The sequence below is a fragment of the Xiphophorus couchianus genome, chromosome 6 (assembly GCF_001444195.1).
Source record: "Xiphophorus couchianus chromosome 6, X_couchianus-1.0, whole genome shotgun sequence".
In the NCBI taxonomy this organism is placed as follows: Eukaryota; Metazoa; Chordata; class Actinopteri; order Cyprinodontiformes; family Poeciliidae; genus Xiphophorus; species Xiphophorus couchianus.
The window spans coordinates 23,166,812-23,190,886 of record NC_040233.1 but is presented as its reverse complement, the minus strand read 5'-3'; the positions used below and the strand labels follow the sequence as shown (position 1 = coordinate 23,190,886).

At 36.7% G+C, this 24,075-nt stretch overlaps 1 protein-coding gene, 1 long non-coding RNA gene and 2 other non-coding genes across 4 annotated transcripts in view; 1 reads left to right on the top strand and 3 right to left on the bottom strand.

The window, feature by feature from the left end:
* Positions 1-19,397, top strand: part of ak5 (adenylate kinase 5) — a 98,582-nt gene extending 79,185 nt beyond the window's left edge. The window contains exons 11-14 of the mRNA XM_028020858.1: positions 4,006-4,169; positions 14,769-14,885; positions 15,140-15,322; positions 17,876-19,397. Of these exons, the coding sequence (XP_027876659.1) occupies positions 4,006-4,169; positions 14,769-14,885; positions 15,140-15,322; positions 17,876-17,950 (539 nt within the window). The 3' untranslated portion in view covers positions 17,951-19,397. The remainder of the gene's footprint in view (positions 1-4,005; positions 4,170-14,768; positions 14,886-15,139; positions 15,323-17,875) is intronic.
* LOC114146617 (uncharacterized) lies at positions 9,640-15,235 on the bottom strand. Its single transcript, XR_003595929.1, has 3 exons — positions 15,104-15,235; positions 14,726-14,916; positions 9,640-9,842 (listed from the first exon to the last, which is right to left on the bottom strand). It is a non-coding gene; the product is annotated as an uncharacterized LOC114146617 (long non-coding RNA).
* Positions 19,398-22,346: 2,949 nt separating the features above from the next.
* Positions 22,347-22,433, bottom strand: trnar-ccu (transfer RNA arginine (anticodon CCU)). The gene is given in 2 exon segments: positions 22,347-22,382; positions 22,397-22,433. It is a non-coding gene; the product is annotated as a tRNA-Arg (tRNA).
* A 963-nt stretch (positions 22,434-23,396) lies between these two features.
* On the bottom strand, positions 23,397-23,483 carry trnar-ccu (transfer RNA arginine (anticodon CCU)). Its single transcript is given in 2 exon segments — positions 23,397-23,432; positions 23,447-23,483. It is a non-coding gene; the product is annotated as a tRNA-Arg (tRNA).
* Positions 23,484-24,075: the final 592 nt, after the last annotated feature.

Below are 24,075 nucleotides of genomic sequence, written 5' to 3'. Positions count from 1 at the left end.
CAACATTTCTGAAAAAAAAAACTACACTTTTCATATATTAGTATATTTGTCAAAAAGTTAAACATTTTAACCGTCAATATTTTGGTTTTTTAATTTCTGCATGAAACATGAAAAAGCTCAAGAGTAAATTCACCATTTTTGGCGAAATTAAGATGAATTAATTAATGAATTACATCTTAAGGTCTTATTTAGATATCAGTAAACAGAACAAAAACACTGATTTTTATCATGTAGAAACAAAAACATAATGATCACAAACCTTACTTTAAATAAACTATATTTAGCCCCTATTTGTTTTTACTTGTAATAGATTCTGAAATGGAGATGATCCAAGCCAAAAAAATAAACTAAATAGATGTATATAAAATCTGAAAGTTTTGTCAAGTTACATTTCTTCAACTTAAATATTCAAAACAGAAAAAAGGACACTTTTTCAGACTCAAATTTTTAGATTTTTCTCATTTTGAAATGGAAGAAGTGTACAAACCCCGAGAGAAAAAAATAAGTCATACTGAAAATAACTTATTGCTGATAAAAATGAATCCTGTAAGCTTTAAAATCTGTAGTTTTCCACAAAAGTTCCCAATTTTTGACTTTATTTTAGTTTAAGCAATGACATTGTGGAATCAGTGGTGCATTTTGCATTTTTGGGGTTAATTTAGATATAATTTAAAGCAGATAAAGATCAGGAAATCGACAACTGATCAGGGTTTTACTCGCCTCCCAATAATCATGAAATCCTGCTAAAAGATGCCAAACTGACTCCAATTTGACTATTTTTTGGAGTTTAACAGCTTGTTTCTGTTTCCATTAAGCAACATATTTACATGATTAGATTATGGGTGAATTTTAACAAAAACTGAAGAAACAAAAAAGGGATATAGAGGGGTCATGATTTTGAAACTTTCCCTCAGAATAAAAGTGTTTTACACCTGAGGGAATCGGAAACTAAATCTGTTTATTACAGATTAAAGCCGACAGCACAAACATTAAAGAAAATGTACTTTTACACCAACAAAAATATTAATAAATGTAAATTTAATAAAGATGAAGAAGGCGGTCATCTCTCCTCCTTCAGTGTGTGTGTGTGAGTGTGTGGGGGGTGTGTGTGTGTGTGAGCGTGTGTGTATTCACTGCCAATGATCAGCCCCTGCATGAACAACTGAGGCATCTTAATTAGTGGAGGCAATCAGCCTGTCTCTGCTTCTACCCATTTATCATTTAGGTTTAAATATTAGCCACTAAAACATGAAGGAAATGATTACGCAACAGAGCAGAATTAGGAAATTAAATTTGATCTGTGATTTTTCTTCATTTTTCCACCTTCCTTGCCTCGTGTAACACGATTCTTCTTCCCCTCTCTCATTTATTTCCTGTCACTTTGTGTCCCATCATGTTCACACACATTCTGGGATGTTTCAGTTCATCAAATCTGAGAGAAAATAGATGCTGGATTAAATAAATCTGGAAAAAAAAAAAAAGTACATTTGCAAGTTTTGGTCTTTCATAACTGGATTTTTTTGCTGAAAGTCAATCAGTTTTTTGCAGAACAGAGTCGATTTTAGCAGAATTGATGCAATCGCTTTCTTTTGTTCCCCCCTTTACTGTAGCTTTTGTAAACCTAAAAACTCACATCAAAGTCAACATAAAATGCTTCGGACTGGAAAAAATGCTTTAAAAATGTGCAACTCTGTTAGTTTCTACCTCTAAGTAGAAACCGAACTGTATAAATCTGATAAAACAGGAATAATAGTGATTTCTGTAATGTTATTGTTAAACTTTATCATATTTTTAGTTTTTCTACTTATTCTAATTTTTGGATGTGACATTTACTTTGTTATAATGGTTCATTTATTTTAACTTCTGGATAAATTGTTGCCACTTATTTCTTAGATTTTATTTACATCTTTTATTCCCATTTATCTCTTCCTCCAGCTTCTTTTTAAAGTTTATCTTGCTGTGAACACAACAGTTTGACCTCAATCACATGAAATAAGTATTAATTTTGGTATATTTTTTAAATTTCAAATTGATACATAAACATATCGACTGCAGGAAATACAATAATTTTTTTATCATATAAATGCTACATGTAATATCTGGATGCAGTGGTTTGATTTTTCTGGTGGATTTTGTCAAATTATTATGATGTCAAAATTATACAAATAATCTAGCGTAATCTGGTTTCTAGTTTTGAAGCATGTTTGAGGCTCAATCAGTAATTTTATTTTAAGCTTACTTCCTTTTTTCTGAAGTTTTTCTCCAATAATAACTCACAGCTGTCAGAAAATTGAAAAGAAAGCTACTTAATATATATATTTTTATTTCTTTTTTAAAAAGAGCCAAAGAAAAGAGAGATTAAAATTGGAAAAGAATTTATTTTTAAGCTGTAACCCATCCATTTCCTCTGGGTGCTCAACATTGTATAACGAATATAAATTAACTGCTTTTATCCAATCTAAATGCATCCTGCTAGCTGTTAAAACGTTCAATCTGTGCTTTTTGATAAAAGTGCAAGATAAATCTATAATCTCTTGTTTCCTTTGGGCCTCTGAGGCGAGCTTACGTCGGTCTGCTCTCTCTGAGGAAACGGAGGCGAGGACGTTTTGTTTCTGCATGTGAGCAGAGAGCAGTGACAGTCGAACTCCAGGAGGATATCGATGAATATAAAGCACCAGCTTTTATTACTTGGCTCCAGGCTGCTTTTGATAAATCATCCAGCTTCTGCCTTTCACCTGCAAGCGTTAAAATCAGCCTGCAGGGGTTTCCTCTGACCTTAAACCCAAACTAGAATGCAATTAGTAAATGGAAACGGCTTTATTGTGCGTATTTGTATGTAAATGTCGCCGTCTTTGTTTTCCTCCTTGGTTTTGTAATCTGTAAAATATGAGCTGCATATAAATTCAGGCGCTGAGAGGATGGTGAGATCCATCTGAGCGGGAAAGATGTGTTCAAAACTAGAAGTTAAGATGGTAAAATGCAAAATATGCCACATCTGGCCAGCTGCAAACTGAAGGCTTCTGGTCATTCAAGACATGCAGGTTATTTAATATTCATAATAATGTTGTGAACCATGAATCCATGAAAATTAAAGCTGACACAAGTGAGAATAACTTTTTCACAGTAGCTTTCAACACCTTGTATTATGCAGGGCAGCCATTTTGGATTTGGAGGTCAGTGCTGGACCGTATCGGTGTGCGAAATGGACTTGGTATTTGGTAAAAAGTCTACTCAATCAGTCACTGAGTAACTGATCAAAAATATCAATTATTAAAGATTTTAAAAATTACACAATTAGACTAAAGTACAAAGTTAAGTGGAAATGTTGGAATTTTACATATCAAAATTTAAATAATTTACATAAATAATTACAAAATGAGGCAGAAGAAATTTTTCCAAATCAGTTTCTTTCAATAAAAAACCCTTATGAAACTTTAGTAAAAACTGCGTGTCTGTCTGGTGAATTTTTGATTAAAACATGTTTGATTTTCATTCACTGGGTATAGAATCCAGACATTTTACTCAACTAAGAGTAGCGATACTTCATAATAAAATTACTCAAGTAAAAGTAACTACAGCACAGAAAAAATACTTCGTAAAGTACATTTTTGCCAAAAGATTAACCGAGTAAATGTAACTCTGGGTTTAAACAACATGTGTTCATTGCAAATATACAAGTTGGTTAGACTTTTTACTTAATTACAGCAAAATAAATAGATAATTTTGCCATTTTAGACAGGTATGTTTTGTTAGACATACTGATAATTATTTGTTTTCCTCCATTATGTTGCTTCTGTATTGTTATTCCCTCTGTGTTTTCACTCCTAAAATAAAACGTAAGTGCCTACACACAAACCGAGCTCATTCACTCACCATCCTCATCCTCTTACTGCCTCCTCCACACTCTTCTCTCACCTTTCAATTTCCTCCACTTCATCCTGTCTGCGCTGCGGGTCGTTCCCCGCGGCTGCTGATGGTATTGACTGATCTCCGTCTGTGTCTCAGGCGGGCCGGGTTCGGGGAAGGCTCTGCAGTGCGAACGGCTGGAGGAGCGGTTCGGCCTGCGCCGCGTCACCCTGGGCGAACTGTTGTGTAGCGAGATGCAGTGTCACAGCGAAAGGGGGCGCCACCTACAGGACGTTCTGGAGAGAGGAGAGAAACTGCCAGAGGTCAGTCTTTGACTTTGCACTGAGATTTAATGTGACAGACTAACATAAGTAATAATATAGAAGGAAACAAAAAATATTTTTAAAGAATCTGAAAAGTGTGGTGTGCATTTATATTTAACCTCCCCAGAGTTTTTTTTTTCTAAACCAATGAAGGCATGCAAAAGCCATGACGGCATATTAACACTAATATAAATAGAAAAATAAACAAATTTAAATTTCAACCAAAACCTTTTCCAGAAAAAATAAGTAAATTTCTCAGCTCCACAAGTCAAAATTGCGAGAAAACGCAAATTTTGAAATCTCTTGAATTTTCTAGAAAAAACGTAACATATAACCTGATGACCAATAACCTGAACAACAGATCAAAAACAATAAATATCTTTGTTTTTGACTGAAAATGTTGCTTATTTTGTCGATATATTGCTTTTGATTAAAATGTAATTAACTACAAATCCTGCAATTAAGTCAATTAAACATTTTAATTGATAGCAGGGAGATTAGGCTAACATTAAGCTAATTTTTGTTGTTCATCTTTAGGTTTTTGTCTGGATTAAAACACCTGCAACTGCAACCATTAGTAATACAGCGACCATTTATACCTTTAAAAAAAAACACACAAAAAACAGACTTTTTTAAAGAAAAAAAGAAAAAATCTAAACCGAAAGGCACAGGAAGCTTCATTCTTTTACTCGAGTTGGATTCTACACACTGTGCAAAACAAAAGCCAATTCAGCTAACAGAACTTTTTTATAGAAAAAAAAATACTTGAAAAATGTTGTGATTTCATAGAAATGTCATCTGAGGATTAGATCACCAAAAGGCACATCTGGAGCAGATATGAGAGCAAACGATTCACCGACTAAACAGAAGAATCAAAGCTTAAACATGTTGCACTAAAACAGACCGATGAATGGAGAACGGAGTCAACAAACCAAGACACGAAAGATTATTAAGGCATAAAGCTGTGAGATAAAAGATTGTTGATTCAGTATTAAAAGATTTCTCTCCTTGCTGATAACATGTTTTCCTGCCAAAGATTAATTTTGGAAATGAAGGAGGAAGGTCTGGGGGGGAACATTACACGCTCAAGACGGCTTAAAGTGGTTTACACAGAGATAGATCGGCTATGCAGCGTACAGTCGGAGCTGGTTGTGTGTTTACTGGAGATACACGCTATGAAACCACATGTGATATGATAAGATTAAAATCCAATCCAAAAAAAAACTGGTTTTGTTCCTGGAATCCAATCAGGCAACCAATAAAGGTGATTTCATTACTGGGGTGGTAATGGTGTGAACTCCGCTCTTCCTAAAAGGAATAAAAAAAAGAATCTGGACAAACTTCTAAAAAACTGCAGATCAGCTGAAACACTGAGTTCCTATAAACCTAGACTAAAAACCCACCTGTTTAGAGTTGCTTTTGAAACTTAATAAAGGAACCAACATTTTGATGCGTGATGACCGCACTTGGTAAATTGTAATGGTTTCTGGTTTTCTCAGTTGTTGAATGTGTGTCGTCTACAATCAGAGGTGGGTAAAGTACCCAAAAATTTTACTCAAGCAAAAGTAGCACTACTTTGACATATTTTTACTCAAGTAAAAGTAAAAAGTAGAGAATAAAAAGAATTTGGTGAAAAGTCTACTCAGGTACCGAGTAACTGATCAAATTATCAATCGTTTAATATTTAAAAATTACAACATCAGCTTGACCGAAATATAAAGTTAAGTGGAAATTTTGGTATTTTAAGGACCAACATGACAATAATTCATGTAAATAACGTTTCCAAATCACTTTCTTTCAATAAAAAACTTATGAAACTTCAACAAAAGTTTTCACACACAGGTGTGTCTGGTGAATTTTTGGTTAAAACATGTTTGTTCTTCATTCACAAGAGAATCCAGAAATTTTACTCAAGAGTAGCATTACTTTATAATAAAATTACTCAAGTAAAAGTAAAGTGTAGTACAAATACTCGTAAAAGTACCTTTTTCAAAAAAAAAAAAAAAAAAGTTACTTGGGTATTTACTACCCAACTCTGTCAAAGGCTTTGGATAAAGGCTTTTAATAAATTGTAAAGCACTTTAAACTGCCTTGCTGCAGTTCAAAGTGGCCAAGCGTTACATAACATTGATCCCACGAACTGAAACCATCTGTGAGGTTCTGCAGCTTCGGTTCTCTGAGTTTAGAAGCAGCCATTTCTTCCTTCACTATTCCTGTCTTCCAGGTAACCTACTACGGTGCGCAGTGTTATTGTGCACTAAATCTTACATCCAAACTGATAAACATTGTGCACATATGTAGATTTTTATCAGTTTGACAAATAGCGCAGCCCTGAAAGGAGTAATATTTCTCATTGCTACAGGTTTCTCTGGTATTTCAAGGCTCCTAAATGAGTCCAGTTTCCAAAAGTTTATAAACCACTTGGTTCCGTTCACTAATAAGTGGTGAGGCTCGATTTAAATATTTAATTAATTCTCAAATTGTAAACCATATGAACAAAATAAGCAACATTTTTGATTAAAAAGCAGTTTTGCTGCTAAATTATTGAATAAACATGCATATGATCTCAACAATAAGAATATTTATTGCTTTTAATCTGTTCTTTAGGTTATTCAACCATCATATTTGCTTTAAGTGTTATTATACCCATCGACCTTTCAAGTGTTTTATGTAGCTTCTGTAGAAATGTGGAAGTTGGCAGCATCTGTTTGCTGCTACATGCTTAGCATTGAGATGCTAATTTAGGTTTGACTAGCTTCACTAATAAGCTAACTCCTTTTAGCACAACTTGTACACAACAGTAATCTTTTTCAGCGTCTCATCCGATCGGTTTTTAAAAGCAAAAAATTTACCGGAGTAGGTCAAGAGAAGCGGCTTTGTCCTCAGTCGTTGTTGTATGCGGATGCAGCTTGTGCGTCAGAGTTGGGGGCGTACCGGAAACACAATACAAAAGGTTCCGGCTCGCTTTTAAAAGTGATTAATTGCATAATAAATTTACACATTTAGATCTATGTAATTAATATATAAATCAAAATGAACATGTTAAAGTCCCAGCTTACAAAGGCGTTTTAGAGACACTGCAGATAGAAAAAATAAGTAAATTTCTACCAAAACTGTTGAAGAAAGTTTCTGAGATTAATCTCAGAATTTGAAGGGTTTTTTTGGGGGCGTGGGGGGTGGGGGAGGTCAACTACAACACTTCTAATACACCATCGTACCATTCCCTAGTAATGATATCTTAAATCTCAAATGGAGATTAGATTTTGCCCTGTCATGGACGGTCATAGCACATCTTAAAAAGCCTCTGACTGAAGACACATTTGTTGAATCACTGCACTCTTCTTTGCAAGATCATCTCCAAAGGTTCCAAAATCACCAGAAGAGAGCTAAACTTCTTTAGTAGCTTCCTCTTTTTTTGAGCCACTTTATTTGATGCTGGTACTCCAATAGAAACAGAACTCTCCATCAACACCAAAGGACTTAAACCACGTTAAGGACAACTTGCCTTGTGACAATTTGCTGTTATGATGGAAAACATCGACTTGGTTCGATTAGGATAAAGGAAGAAATTTCATAAAATCAGAAATATCTTGAGCCATTAAAAATCCCAGAAGGTTTAAAATGTTTTCCCCCAGGGGGTTGATTGGATGTTGATTAACAGGCATTGGCTCAGTTTATGGTCACGCTGCACTGTGGTTGGAAAAACTTAAAGAGGACAATAATTAAGACCTGCTCATGAACCAGTTTGATTTTATGTTTCACTGCCAACCTGAATAGAGGTACATCCAGATTTAAGCTACAACAACAGTTCAGATTTAGTTTGGGTTTTTTTTTAAAAAAGAGAACAAAAACAAGCTGTTTTCTTCATCCAGGCCTCCAGAGTGTCCTTTCATCCTCCAAGTGTAGAAAACTATTGATTCCTCCACTTGTGATGTTCCCTGCCTCCATCTGATGGATTTGTTTTGTATTTGCGGTTGACGGATGACAATTTCTCTCCCAGGGAGAGCTGCTTTGGTCCAATCACAGCAACAGCTTTCAAATCCAAAAGGCCTCCCCTGGCATTACTCCAGTCCCTATTCTGGTCCACCTCTCCGTCTCCACACCCCTCCTGCTCCATCTAACGAAATCCTGAGTTTCTGATTTTGTGTCTCCATCTTTTCATGCACAGTTGAAGCCAATGAGGGGAGGGACTCCAACCTGGTATGAGGTGCATTTAGTGCTCCAGGATTTACTAATGATAATACACCTCACACTAGCTGCATTTCCATTAAACAGAATTGCACAAATTGAAATTCAGAAAATAAATTCTCACCAATTTCAGAAAAAAAAACTCAAGTTTTCAGATAAAAAGTTTCTGTTCTAGTAAGAGGTGGTTTTTCAGCTGTATCAAAATGGGTATATTTTGCAAAACTGCAATGGAAACACTTTTTTCAAGTCACATGACTAACAATCGGATGTTACTACTGGTGAAAACAACAGAGAAAACAGGAAGTGGTAGGAGGATGATGGTGTGTTTTTGTTTTTATTCACATACTGTGCAGATGGCTCCACCACCAGAGCTCTCACGGCTCATAAAAAGGTGTGTGTCATTCTAACGTTGCTGGCTACGATTTCCCCAACATGTCGCATATTTTAAGTATAACGGGATTTTCTCTCCAATGCCTAAAGAAGACTAAAGAAGAGATCATGGCTGAATTATGAATAAGTACGCCATGGTTTTTAATTACTTAATGTGTGAGCAAGCTTATTCACGTACAATTTTAGTTTAATTTCTTATTTAGTGAAATAAGAAATGCAATCACGAAATTGGAATATTGACAGTGTTGAAATGGAACACATAGCAGCTAATGTTTTCTTGTAAATGCGGCAAATGGATATAAAATTGAGGTTTGCCTTTTGCTCATCTTCTGCACAGCCACTAATCATTCTGTCTAGTCGTCGTCCGTCATTAGCTGCGTTTCTATTACACATGTGTAAAATGCTGTCACTATTCAGCTAAGAACAAATTTTGCAATTGCTGCGTTTCCATTAAATAATAACCGCAACGAAAACTCTAATATGAATAAGCTTGTTCACAAGAGAAGTAATTAAAACTCATTCCGTGGGCGTGCTGTGGTGGTGTAGGGGATAGCGCGACCCATGTTTGGAGTCCTTGTCGCGGGTTCGATTCCCGGGCCGGGCGACATTTGCTGCATGTCTTCCCCTCTTTCCTGTCAGCCCACTTTTATATAAGGGACAGTAGAGCCCACAAAAGATCCCCTGGAGGGGAGAAAAAAAAATCATTCTGCTCCATGACTCTACTTCTCGTCTTCTTCTTCTGGTTGTTGATCTTGTGATGCAAAAAAAAAAGTATTTCCATTACAGTTTTGTGAAATAAACCAATTTCCGGCCACCTCATCCTAGCACCTAATTGAAAAAAGCTTTTTAATTGAAAAAAACTTTTTAATTGGCGTGTTTGCATTAAGCTTCTTTATTTTCAAAATGTCAAATTGCGCAATTATATGGTCAATGGAAAAGCAGCTACAGTGGTTTGGCTCATCCACAAAACAAGACATGTCCAAACTGGTCGAACAGGAGAGGATCATCATGGCTGATCTTCCCTCCTTCCAGGACTTGTACTGGTTCAGGAGATGATGAACTTTACTAATGCTATTCTTTTTTATTGAAATGCAGCTGAAAATAAAATAAAAAAGGGTTAAAGATGAGGCAAAATGTTCTGAAGTCCCTCCACACTGACCATTCTTCACAGAAGTACTAAATCAGCAATTTTCAAAAATAATGGTCACTTTATGATAAATATAAAAAATATAATAAGCAAGCAATAAAATATAACTGCATGTGCAGTAAAATAACTCTTTATGTCTTCATTTCATAATTTCTCTGGAAGTTTTAGGAACAATCAGGCTTGAGAACATAAACAAGCGCAGAACCGAGTTACAGGCTGCATAAAAACTCCCACACACAGATTTGCTTCGACTTTTATCGACTAGCAGGAAAATCCCGAACGCTTTCGAGCTCAGCTCACGCTTAAGCCTCTTACCGCACATTAGGGCTGCGTCCTGTGTTTTCCAACATGAGAACTGAACTATGCTTTTTTTAATATATACACACAGAGAGAGAGAATAGAGGAAGACTGAGATTTAAGAGGAGGATTAATAATCCCACAGTGGGATTACCAAAGTGCTCCTCTCAAGGTTTTAAAGCAGAATCATTTGCAGAAAGCTCTCTCTGCAGAAGTTAAAGGGTTTTTTATGTCACAGTGAGATAAACTGCAGTCATGTGAAAACTAACAGCACCAGGAGAGTTGATTTGTTGACATGCTGCTACTGATTTGATGCATTTTTGATCATAGACCTGGACACAAATGCTTATGCTGCAATATATTTTCTGCTGCTGGCGAGGTGAAATTGTAACATAAATCACAACTATCTGTTCCCTTCCTCTTCCAATTTGAGCAGTTTTTCTACTGGAGGTCAGATTCAGCTGAAAAGCTTTTACACAACAAACTTTTATTCAGGGATGACAGTTCTGACTTTTTGAAAGAAAAACAACAAGCAAACATCAAGTAAAGTACAAATTGCAGAGCTTTTAGTGCACACAACTTCCCTCAACACCACCATCTATAAAGGTTAAAAAAAACAAAATCTAAATCCACCTTCTAGCCTTGCTTTTGGACTGAAAGGAACCAAACTAAAACCTTAAAATTGCATCAACTTTCTGTTGATTACAAGATATATTAAGCTACATTCCTTAATAAATATCATTCAGAAAGTTTACAGTACTTTACTTTTACCAGCATAAATAGTAACAAAAGAGCAACAGGAATCATAATAATGGTTTGTGCATTAAAGATAATTTATTATGCTTCCTTGAACAAGTTAGCAAATGTCTATGGGCGAAACAAAACATGCTTATTACATTTTTAGCACAAAATAATTCTTAAATAATGAGGTTTTAGTCTTCTGAGGTTTGCCTATTTTCAGATCACTTCAGAATGAGCCCCACTCATCGTTTACACTCGCACCTGAAAATACCTGCAAACAGATGCCCAATTATACAACTATACATCTTTGAAAAGCAGAAGTGGAGCCTCCTGCACAACCAACAAGAATGCAGCAAGTGGTTTCTGGATAGTAAGTCAGCAACAAAAACACTTGTTTTTTCCAGCAGTCAATGTACAAAGCATACAGAGGTAAAACCAGCCAATCAAACGTGCTGGAACTCAGCGTGGGTTGCCAGGTAACGATGCAGTGTGGCTCAACAATAGAGGTTTTGAATAGGCTCATTTTCCAAACACCAAAAACATTAACTTATTTAGGGTGACCATATTTTCATTTGGGAAAACCAGGACACCTTGGAGCGGGGGGGGGGATCTCTGTTCCCATGCATAGAGATGTCTGTGGCATGCACTCACTTAACATAGGCCTACGTAATCCTACAATAACATGATATTTACAGTTGGTTTATTAAAAATGCTTTTCAGTAAAAGTCAACAGCAATAACTCCAATAACAAATGATAATTTTATGCAAAATGTATTTATTAAAAAATGCTTAACAATTCCTGTAATGAATGAATAGCACAATGAAAGAAATAATGTCTCATCTAAACATCCCTCACTTAACAATAAAAGTTAACAATAACTCTCAACTCCCAATAACACATGATACTCAGCCTCAGTAATGAACGAAATAATGTCTGTTCTGTAGGCTATTGGAAAAAATAAATTAACAAATGAGCTAATTAACAAAAAATACCTCTTGTGTAGCAAAAATAACTCAAAATGTACCAAAAACGAACAAACATATCAATAGACTATCTTTACTTTCCTCCCATTTGTCTCGATCCGGTCTGAAAGCGGGGAAACTCTTTTGTAAATCGTCGGTAAACATAGATTTGCGCTTTGGCATGTTGTTGGCGTACTAACAGCCACGCTATCTATCTTCTGATTAAGAACATGGCTGCCCGCACTGACGCGGCTCAGGGATTACGTCACACGCAGCGCTGTGCGCAGTGCCTGTAAATTTAATGGTCCAATGAAGGTAATTTAAAAAACAGGACATTTCCTCACTTTCTAAAAAAAACGCGGGACACCCGGGACAGGACGTGAAATACGGACATGTCCCGGGAAATACGGACGTTTGGTCACCCTAACTTATTGCCAAAAATCATCCATGTGGGATTTTTAAACACCTGGGATGTTTGTAGAAGCAGTTGACTCAAATGGAAATATAAAAACATACAAAATGTGAATTTTGCATGATAGGTCCACTTTAAAGGAGAGAAGGTGGAAAGAGTCCCAAAATTCAACTCTTACTAATAAATCAACCTGGAACTGAAACACTTTATGAGTCATTTAAAAAGCCCAGCAGAGATTGTTCTTCCTGAGGAACATTAAACGTTCCTCAGGAAGCCACTGATCAGCTTCCACAGCACTGAAAGTATCCCAACTTACGCTGCTTTCCAGTTGTACTCAGAACTGGGAAATTCAGATTTTGTTGGGGAAAAAAGAAAACTGGAACGCCCTACAAAGTCGGATTTCCCACTGGGAAACTGTGAGCAACCCCGACTGTCCACAGTTACGACTTGTAAGGCCGACTTTGCATTTCAAAATGGCCGCTCCTTGTATCAACAGTATTAACCTTTGGTGGAAATGTGTATTTTACAAGAAACTTAAGTAAGAATGCGTCTAATATTAATGTTACTTGTAGCGCCTGGAATATTAAATTGAAAATTAAAAGTTGTTTTTGCTTAAAGAAATTAAAGCTTAAAATTATGTTTGTAAGAGGTAATGCGAACTGTGTCTATTCAAATTCTGACTTAACTAAAATGCTGTTACCTTGGGTCTAATGTCAAACCCAGCTCCAAGTTCTCATTTCCCAGGTAACTTAAATGCATCATAAATCCCAGATGCAAACAAGATAAATGAGCTTCCTCTGTCAGGTGGTTGAGCTCAATGTCAGGCAGCGGCATATAGAAATTATCACATTGGACTACGAAAATCACCAAGTTGAAAGTAACATCATTTTCCTCACAGTTAATTGTGAATTATTATCTTCCCACCTGCTTGCCAATAAATTAAACATGCAATATTTAATATAGCATCGCAGAAAAGAACTAAATTACTGTAGGTCTCAAAAAGCGTCTCAGACATTTGCCTTAAAGAAAAGTTGTGCAGTTTCCAAACTTTTTATTTAGGTCACATTGTTAGACCAAAATGCACACAGGAACTGAAAATTGTCATAAAGTATATCATTTAATGGGGGGAAGAAAAAAATATTTACAGGAAAAGAAACTGCAGGTGACAGTAGAGAACAATGAAACCAGGGAGCAATACATGCGCTATAGACTGGAGAAGATGAGCTAATCAGAAGCAAGTAAAAACAGCTGGGCGGAGAACAGGCAGAAGGAAATCAGGAGATGGAAAACATCTGAGAAGGAAGCAGACTGAAAGGGAAGGTGAAAGATAAGCAGAGCAGAGAAAATGGAGGAAGGAAAACCATGGAGCTAAACCTGGCACACAAACAATTAGCAGAAAAGATAACACTAACAAAGAAACCTAATGAGGAAAAACAAGAAATTATCAAAAAAAGAACACAAATGAAACCTAAAACTCAAACACCAATGGATCACGGCAATATAAATTTTATTGTCTAAAAAAAGTTCTTAATGTATATCTAACTAAAACAACGCACAACACAGATGTTTCCCTGTTGCCACACACGTGACTTAATGAATGTGTGATTGACAGCCTTCTATTATTATTATTTTATTAAAAATGTAAGATAATATTCAGTAATTATGTTAAAATACATTTCTTTTAAAAGAATCAAACTATGGAATTAAACATATGGATGTGAATCCCTGGCAGTTTTCTAATAATAATTTGTTTTTTAAGTCATACATCAAGATTTAAAGGAGATCTATTATGCAAAATTCACATTTTGCACATTTTTATACTTCCATTTGTGCCTCTACTGCTTCTAAAAACAGACACATAGAACTATTATTTGGCAATAGTTCATGTTTTTTTGGTGTCTGGAAAATGAACCATTTCAAAAAACCTGCCGATTCTGAGTCACATTCAACAGGCACTGCAGTTACCTAGCAACCTTAGCCGAGCCCAAGCCCGTTACCTAGCAACCCAAACAGAGTTCTGCCCGTTACCTAGCAACTCAAGCTGAGCCCAGGCCCGTTACCTAGCAGCCCATGCAGAGTTCCAGCACGTTTGGTCAGCTGGATTTCCCGCTGTATGCGCTGCACAAGGGCTGATAGAAAAGACAAGTGTTCTGTTGTTCACTTACCATCCAGAAACCACATTCTTGTTGGTTGTGCATGAGGCCCTACTTCTGCTTTTCAAAGATGTAAGGTTGTATAATAGTTTATCTGTTTGCAGCCATTTTCAAGTGCAAGTGTAAACATTGAGTTGGTGGATGTTAAAATGACAAAAGGCCCTAAAGCAGCTCATTCTAAACGAAGCTCATAATCAGAACTGACCAGATAAAAAAATCTCATGATCTAAGAATGATTTTGTGCAAAAAAAGCATAGTAGGTCACCTTCAATTCATAACATGATGAATTATTTGTGTTGAATCTCTAGGAGACGCTGCTGGAGCTGCTGTGTGACGCCGTGGCGTCTGTGGTCCGACAGGGAAAGGGTCTGGTGGTGAGCGGCTTCCCCAGAGACCTGAAGCAGGCGGAGGAGTACGAAGCCAAGGCAAGGCAGCGCACCGACACTGACCCCACATCTGGTCAGAAACATGAATAAAAGATGGAAAAGTCAGAAAAGTTCATCCAAAGAGGAGGGAAGCGAATGAGTCAGTCATGCAGCACAGACAGTCAGAGCCATTAATAGGTGTTAAAGGTGATATTTGCAAGAAGAGATGAGGCAAACAGAAAGAAATGAGATGTTCAGAGTCTGGATTTGTCACATACGGATCCACTGAGACGTTTTCTCCTCTGTGGGATCAGATGGGGGAACCGAGTGCCGTGGTTCTGCTGAGCTGTTCTCCAGAGACGATGACCAGCAGGGTCCAGAGCCGCAGCAGATCCTCCTTGTCCTCAGAGAACGCCCTGCAGAGGAGAGCCGAGAGCTTCTGCAGCGACGCCCAGGCTGTCATCGCTCACTATGAACGCAAAATGCTGCTGCACACCGTAAGGGTTCAATTCCCTACCGATCCACTGTAAATCCACTCAACTCTAAACTCAAAAACACCAAATCTGTCTAGTTTCAGGTGCAAATATCTTAGCACACCTGAATTAAGAAAAAAACAACTTCCAAGTAACTTTTCAGCTTGTTTTAAGTCAATAATTCTTGAATATATGTTAAAACTGCTAGTTACATGAGTTAAACAATCTTCCAGTGGAACCAGAAGTTTTTCATCAATTTTAATGAATTATTTACTTAAAACAAGTTATATTTAGCTGAAAAGTTAGCTGGAAGTTAGTTATGTCTAGATATTTGCTCTAGAAACTAAACACAAAATATTTGGTAAGATTTTGTGTTTTTGCAGTGAACACTACTTTGCATTTTATATTTTCCCCCTCCTTTGAACCTTTGAATTATATTTTTAAGGATTTTACTTACATAAAGAAAAAAATAAACAACACAGAAATATTTTATGTAATTTGAATAATCTTTTCACCTAAAGTTATTTATTTCACCTTTAATTATCTGCTAAAAACACCTCTCCTTATCTCAGTGCAACTTCCACCTAACTTCAAACTTTAAACCCCAACTTTTTTAATTTAAAGAGTAAAGAGAAATAATTACAACAGCAGAGGTGTCCAATCTTCTTCTCCAGTCTATAAACTGTAAGCAGCTTTCTATCAATCTACACACCACAGCCGGATAATTGGGAATATTATTGCTGCTTTAAAAGGTCAGCTGTGACCTTAAAGGCAACATCTGACTCACTGAGGGCTTCACACACCTCACTGATGTTCCCACTAACACGGGGGCAAGTCAAAAACCACAGACCTTCTATTTGGAGATGACCCGCTTCTTTAAAAATAAGCTGTCTGAACGTTTGAAATGCCACATCAGCTGTATGCATGCGTGAGTCTGTGTGTGTGTGTGTGTGTGTGTGTGTGTGTGTGTGTGTGTGTGTGTGTGTGTGTGTGTGTGTGTGAGTCTCTGTGTGTGTGAGTGGGCTTAAATGCCAAGACAGGTACTGAGGCAAGCCCGGACCTGGCTAAAAGTGTTTTTCCATTTAATATAAATACACAAATAAAGATTTATGTAACCTTTCAAATAAAACATTAATTACTAATAGAAAGTAAACAATAATTATGTAAATGGTAGCTACATTTCCATTGATCGTTGAGCTGTCCTCGCCCTGAGATTTAAGTTTTCACCGGCTAGGCAACAAGATAATGACGCTCCAATAACCAGACTTCTCTTTCTTTCTTTTTGCTTGTTTGTCGACGAATGGCGTCTGACCACTGCCTTCACTGTGACCATCGTAAAACTGAAATATACATTGAATTAGCAATGTTAGCTAATTCAATGTATTAGCTAACATTGCTAACTAGCCATGTTTACTGCAAGCTAACCGATACTTACGAACAAATCTCGTCCAAAACAACAACGTATCAAGGTGATGTCAGTTTAATTTAGGAACTCTTCGGTATTACGTTCCGCCATCTTGGATCTCTGTTTACCTTTTTCAGCGTAACCAAACGATGTATGAAAACATCCACCAGGGGGAGTTCTAATGTGGTTTACAAAAAAACGTGATCCAATTTAACACGTAAAAGGCAGAATAAACATATAATTACGCAATTTCACGTTTTGAAAATAAAATTGGCAATTTTGGAAAAACAAAAAACTCGTTATGGTACGAAGTGTTCCTGTCACTCGAGTCACATGATCAACAACCGGATGTTGACACTGGCGTAAACCACGAAGAAGAAGAAAACCACAGGAAGTAGTAGGAGCATGATTTTAATGATTTATCTTAAACAAACCTATTCACGTGTGATTTTTATTGCTTTTTAAATTTAATTTAAGCACCACAATTTCAGAATTGTGTTTCTTCGACATTAGTGGAATATTGACAACATTTTATGCACATTTGAAACTGAAACGCAGCTAGCACCATGTGGAAAATGTAGAAACGCCCACTTTAGTCTGCAAAGAACCTCCTCTCCATCAAACAGTTTAATGGCTGGAAAAAAAGTGGGGGAGACAGAGGACACTGATACAAGAGGTGTGGGAGTCCCTACTGCATCAAATTAATATAAAATAAACAAAGCTGGCTCTTTTAGGAGAAATATTTTAAGTAGTCTGATGTGTTCCTCTTCTGACACACCTGCTAATTACCTAATTTTTAATTCAGATATGTTGAAGTAGACACACCACATTTCCCATGTCTTTCTTGCTCTTGCATTTTCCATAGGAGATATAGGAATAATTACGGAAGAGGATTAGGGCCACCGAGAAAAAAATAATAATTCTGAGATTAAAGTCAGAATTCTGACTTTCTGACTTTAATCTCAAAATTCTGACTTTAATCTCAGAATTATTTTTTTTCTTTTTTTGGTGGCCCTAATCTTCTTCCGTAGAATAATAGAAAGTTGGCAACTGCAAGATAAAACAAACAAATAAAAAATAAAATAAACAGCTTCTAGTCCAGGCTGGGCTATGAGCCCTCTGTAGAAATGCTAAATAGTTTCTGAAAGTCTTTTGTTTGTCTCTGTCTGCAGATTGACGCCGAGCGGTCGCCACCTGAGGTTTTTGTCCAGCTCTGCCAAGCCATAGAGTCTTCTGCCACCTTCTGATTTCCACCGTTTACACCAGGCGTGTCCATTGTCCAGGACTGATATTGTGTGGCCACCAGTCACAATTCGAAAAGTACACAAGTTTTGATGCAGATGGAGACCTTTTGTTTTAAATCAGGGTAAAATTATTACAAACAAGTTAAAATCTTCTTGTATGGAAAATGTTTGATGCAGTACAACGTATTCATCTTTTTATTACCACGCTTTCTGTATTCTCTTTAATTTTATAGTAAATAAGAACAAATCTATTTAATAATTTTTATTTAAAATTTGCTTTTAATGTATTACACATGGTTAAAGTTTGATCCCAAACCTGACCTAAATCCTATTTTTATAACTGAGACTTCTTTGCTCCCCAAATAAGCCATTATAAGGCAAATCTTTTTTAACTTGTGGGTATACAATGATTTACACACCCTATTCTTTAAAAATGTATACTTTATTTGTTTTTTACTGCAAAAATACAAAATATGGCCCAATATTTCGTGTCTAGTTTCTTGTGCAGATATCTTAGAACATTTTTGAGTTTTGTCTCAAATAAGACAAAACTCACTTTCATGTAACTTCTCAGAGATGTAGCTTGTTTTAAGTAAATCATTTATTAATATCAATGGAAAAAGTACTAATTCCACTGGCAGACTATGTCACTTATAAGACAATTTTCCTATGTTATATGTGAAATAATCACAATTAAGAAATTACTGACCAAAACAACCTCCTATATTTTGTTGAAAAGTTACTTATTAGTTAGTTTAGTCTTATTTCAAGTGTAAAATATTTGCATAAGAAACTAGTAAGATTTTGTATTTTTGTAGTGTTTTAATTATTGTGTGCTTAATTTATTATTTTAGAAATTGCATATTTGTTTAGCCCACAAGTAAATCTGTCTTTACAATTTTGACCCATTTGACAAAAAGTTTGGACACTCCTGGTTTACACCCTGATGTTCAGCCGCTTGAAGACCTTCTTCTTCTTCTTCTCTCACCTCCACCTCACTCACACCTGCACCAGCTTATTGAACTTTTGTGGTATGCATGCCTCACCTGCAATTAGTTGCTCCCGCATCTTCACTTTGCTTCTCCCACTTCCTGTTCCTCACATCAACTTCAGTATAATGCTGCCAACTGCCGGACCGAGGCTCATAACTGTACAGAAAAAACAGCGACCCCTGCTGCCACTGGGTGCACGCTGATCGTTTCCACCAGAGATTGGGGACGTCGGTGTGTGTTCATTCTTGTGCTTAGCACTTTGCTTTGTATCGTAACAAGCATGCAGATCTAACAGTTAAAGCTTAAAACTGCCTTTTGTGCATTAAATAAAAAAGCAGCGGAGTATTAAAAGTATTAGGATTACTGCATTTGTGTGTTTTACAAGCTCCATATACGGGTTCTTGTTTGAGTCTGGTAATCTGACATTCTAATAAAGCCTGTGCATTTGTTAAATCGAGTATTTCATAGTGTTGTTTGTTGTGTCGCTCACCCAGTGATCCGGCAGCGCCATCTGCTGGAGCAAAAAAAGCAACACATGGTGTCAATGTCAGAAAGTTCCCTGCAACTCACAGTAGAGACATGAATACGACTCACAGCGATACATGTAAACAGTATAAACAATAAAATAAAAAAGGAAGAACATTATATAATTAATGTCATAATACTCCTAAGGAAATACCACATACACAAATCTAAAATTACTCATACGACTCTGTCTTTAATGGCGTTACAAAAAGTCTGAACAGTAAATCGTAAACACCTCTGATTCCATGAAGAAGGATAAACAAGATTTTAAATATTTCTGCAGTAATACAGTAAAACAACTCATTTATTTTTGACTCTTTTTGGCAAATAAGTAATTGTTTACATCAACTAAATTTCTTCTTTATTTAATTCAATATGTTTTTTTACATGATGATTTTTGACATTACATCTATCAGTCTTTAGGGTTTTTCACATGACAACTCAATACAAAATCACTAAAAAATCAAAGTCTAGCTAACAACCTAATTAGTCACAATAAAAACTTCAAATGCAGATTGATCTGGACCTATGACATTTTAAACTCGAGAACCAGCAGAGAAGTTTTTGTCTTGAAGAAATGTATTATGTAGTTAATAAGTAAGGACTACACATAGTTTAAGAAATGTACAATGCTATGACCCTAGTGGGACTCAAGCCAACAACATTTGAATCACTTGCTTATGTCTAGCAGTCTAATGGACTATTAATTGTGCCGAGGAGCCCTCTAAAACTTGTCTCGCTTTTAGAAAGAGTACAGAACCAGTTTTTATTATGTCAGATGAATAAGTTGAATTTCCTGAAAATATGTGTGACAAGTGAAAGTTTTATTGTATTGGACAAACATAATGCTATGACTTTCGTAGGACTCAAATCCACAAACTTTTAATTACTTCATCCTATCTAAGAGTCCAATGCGCTATCCATTGCACCACAGAGCTCTTTCAGAAGTTGGGGGGTCTCATTAAGGCTCCATAGTTTTTGTTTTCACTATGCCTATCCTGACAAAAAATAGTATTGCTAGATGTTACAAATAGTCAAAGATCCGTGGAATATACCTATTTTCTGAATACAATCTCTTAAGTAATTGACAGACATATAATGCATCTTTTAAGATTGCATTTGTTTTAAAGTGAGAGATTTGCAACAACTCTGGGGGGACTTAAACCCACAACCGTTAAATCACTTCAACCTGTCTTGATGTCCAATGCGCTACCCATTGCTCCACAGAGCCCTTGCATATGGTAGCGTTTCAATACTACTACAGACTTTCTTTAATTAGGTCAGTAGAATGAATTTCCAGAAAATGTGTGTGACAGGTGAGGATTTTATTAATATGTGTGAAATGCAAAACATGAAGACACCGGTGTGACTCGAACACACAACCTTTGAAACACTTCATTCTGACTAGGAGTCCAATGCGCTATCCAATGCGCCACAGAGCCCTTGGTCATGGTAGATTTTCAATACCACTATAGACTTTCTTTAATTAGGTCAGTAGAATAAATTTCCTGATAATGTGTGCAACAGGTGAGGATTTTGTGCCACAGAGCCCATCGAGAATATAAGAGTCTCAATAAATATACAGACTCTTTGTTTTCACTATGTCTGTTGAAGAAATATAGTCCTTGTAGCTGGTACAAATATTCAAAATGACTCTGGTGGCTATCCATTGCGCCACAGAGCCATTGGTCATGGCAGAGTTTCAATACTACTACAGACTATCTTTTATTAGTTAAGAAGAACAAATAGAATTTCCGGAACACCTGTGCGACAGGTGAGGATTTTAGTATGTGTGAAATGCATAACATGATGACTCTGGTGGGACTTCAACCCACAAGCTTTGAATGACTTCATTCTGACTAGGAGTCCAATGCGCTATCCATTGCACCACAGAGCCCTTGGTCATGCTAGAGTTTCAATACTAGTACAGACTTTCTTTTATTAGGTACGTAGAATAAATATAATTTCCTGAATATGTGTGTGACAGGTGAGGATTTTATTAATATGTGTGAAATGCATAACATTACATGACAACTCTGGTGGGACTTGAACCCACAACCTTTGAATCACTTCATTCTGACTAGGAGTCCAATGCCTTAACCATTCCGCCACAGCTCCCATGCTTATGGTTGAGTTTCAATACGGCTACAGACTTTCTTTACTTAGGTCAGTAGAAATAACTTCCGGAAAATGTGTGCGACAGATGAGGATTTTATTAATATGTTAGAATTGCATAACGCAAAGGCTCAAGTGGGACTTGAACCATCAACATTTGAATCACTTCAACCTGTCTAGAAGTCCAATGCGCTATCCATTGCGTCACAGAAACTTGGTAATGGGAGAGTTTCAATACTACTACAGACTTTCTTTTATTGGTTAAGAAGAACAAATAGAGTTTCAGGAGCACCTGTGCGACAGGTGAGGATTTTAATATGAGATAATTGCATAATGCAACGACTCTGGTGGGACTTGAACCCACAACGTTAGAACTATTTCAATCTGACAGGAGTCCAATTTGCTATCCATTGCGCCACAGAGACCTTGGTCATGATAGAGTTTCAATACTACTACAGACTTTCTTTTATTAGTTAAGAAGAACAAATAGAATTTTAGGAGCACCTGTACGACAGGTGAAGATTTTATTAATATGTTAGAATTGCATAATGCAACAACTCCAGTGGGACACGAACCCACAACCTTTGAATCACTTCAACCTGTCTAGAAGTCCAAAGCGCTATCCATTGCGCCACAGAGCCCTTGGTCATGGCAGATTTTCAATACTACTACAGACTTTTTTTTATTAGTTCAAAAGAACAAATAGAATTTCCGGAACACCTGTGCGACAGGTGAGGATTTTAATATGCGAGAATTGCAAAATGCAACGACTCTGGTGGGACTTCAACCCACAACCTTTGAATCACTTCTTTCTGACTAGGAGTCCAATGCGCTATCCATTGCGCCACAGAGCCCTTGGTCATGCTAGAGTTTCAATACTACTACAGACTTTATTTAATTTGGTCAGTAGAGAAATTTCCTGAAAATGTGTGCCACAGGTGAGGATTTTATTAATATGTTAGAATTGCATAATGCAGCGACTCTAGTGGGACTTGAACCCACAACCTTTAATCACTTCAACCTGTCTAGAAGTCCAATGCGCTATATATTGCGCCACAGAGCCGTTGTTAATGCGATTGTTTCAATACCACTACAGACTTTTTTTAGTTAGGTCAGTAGATTGTATTTGCCAAAAATGTGTGCGACAGGTCAGGATTTTATTAATATGTTAGAATTGCATAATGCAACGACTCTAGTGGGACTCAAACCCACAATCTTTGAATCACTCCAACCTGTCTAGAAGTCCAATGCGCTATCCATTGCACCACAGAGCCCTTGTTAATGCGAGAGTTTCAATACCACTACAGACTTTTTTTATTAGTTAAGAAGAACAAACAGAATTTGCCGAACACCAGTGCGACAGGTGAGGATATTAATATGTGATAATTGCATAATGCAATCACTCTGGTGGGACTTGAACCCACAACCTTTGAATCACTTCAACCTGTCTAGAAGTCCAATGCACTATCCATTGCGCCACAGAACCCTTGTTAATGCGATTGTTTCAATACCACTACAGACTTTTTAAAATTAGGTCAGTAGATTGTATTTCACGTAAATGTGTGGGAAGGTGAGGATTTTATTAATATATTAGAATTGCATAATGCAACGACTCTAATGGGACTCGAAACCACAACCTTTGAATCACTTCATCTGGTCTAGAAGTGCAATGCGCTATCCATTGCGCCACAGAGCCTTTGGTAATGGGATAGTTTCAATACCACTACAGACTTTCTTTAATTAGGTCAGTAGAATGAATTTCCGGAAAACCTGTGCGACAGGTGAGGATTTTAATATGTGAGAATTGCATTACACAACGACTCTGGTGGGACTTGAACCCACAACCTTTGAATCACTTCTTTCTGAGTAGGAGTCCAATGCGCTATCCATTGCGCCACAGAGCCCATAGTCGTGGTAGAGTTTCAATACCACTATAGACTTTCTTTAATTTGGTCAGTAGAGAAATTTCCTGAAAATGTGTGCCACAGGTGAGGATTTTATTAATATGTTAGAATTGCATAATGCAGCAACTCTAGTGGGACTTGAACCCACAACCTTTGAATCACTTCAACCCGTCTAGAAGTCCAATGCACTATCCATTGCACCACAGGTCATGGTAGATTGTCAATACTACTACAGACTTTTTTTATTAGTTCAGAAGAACAAATAGAATTTCCGGAAGACCTGTGCGACAGGTGAGGATTTTAATATGTGAGAATTGCATAATGCAACGACTCTGGTGGGACTTCTTTCTGACTAGGAGTCCAATGAGCTATCCATTGCGCCACAGAGCCCATGGTCATGGTAGAGTTTCAATACCACTATAGACTTTATTTAATTTGGTCAGTAGAGAAATTTCCTGAAAATGTGTTTCACAGGTGAGGATTTTATTAATATGTTATAATTGCATAATGCAGCGACTCTAGTGGGACTCGAACCCACAACCTTTAATCACTTCAACCTGTCTAGAAGTCCAATGTGCTATCCATTGCGCCA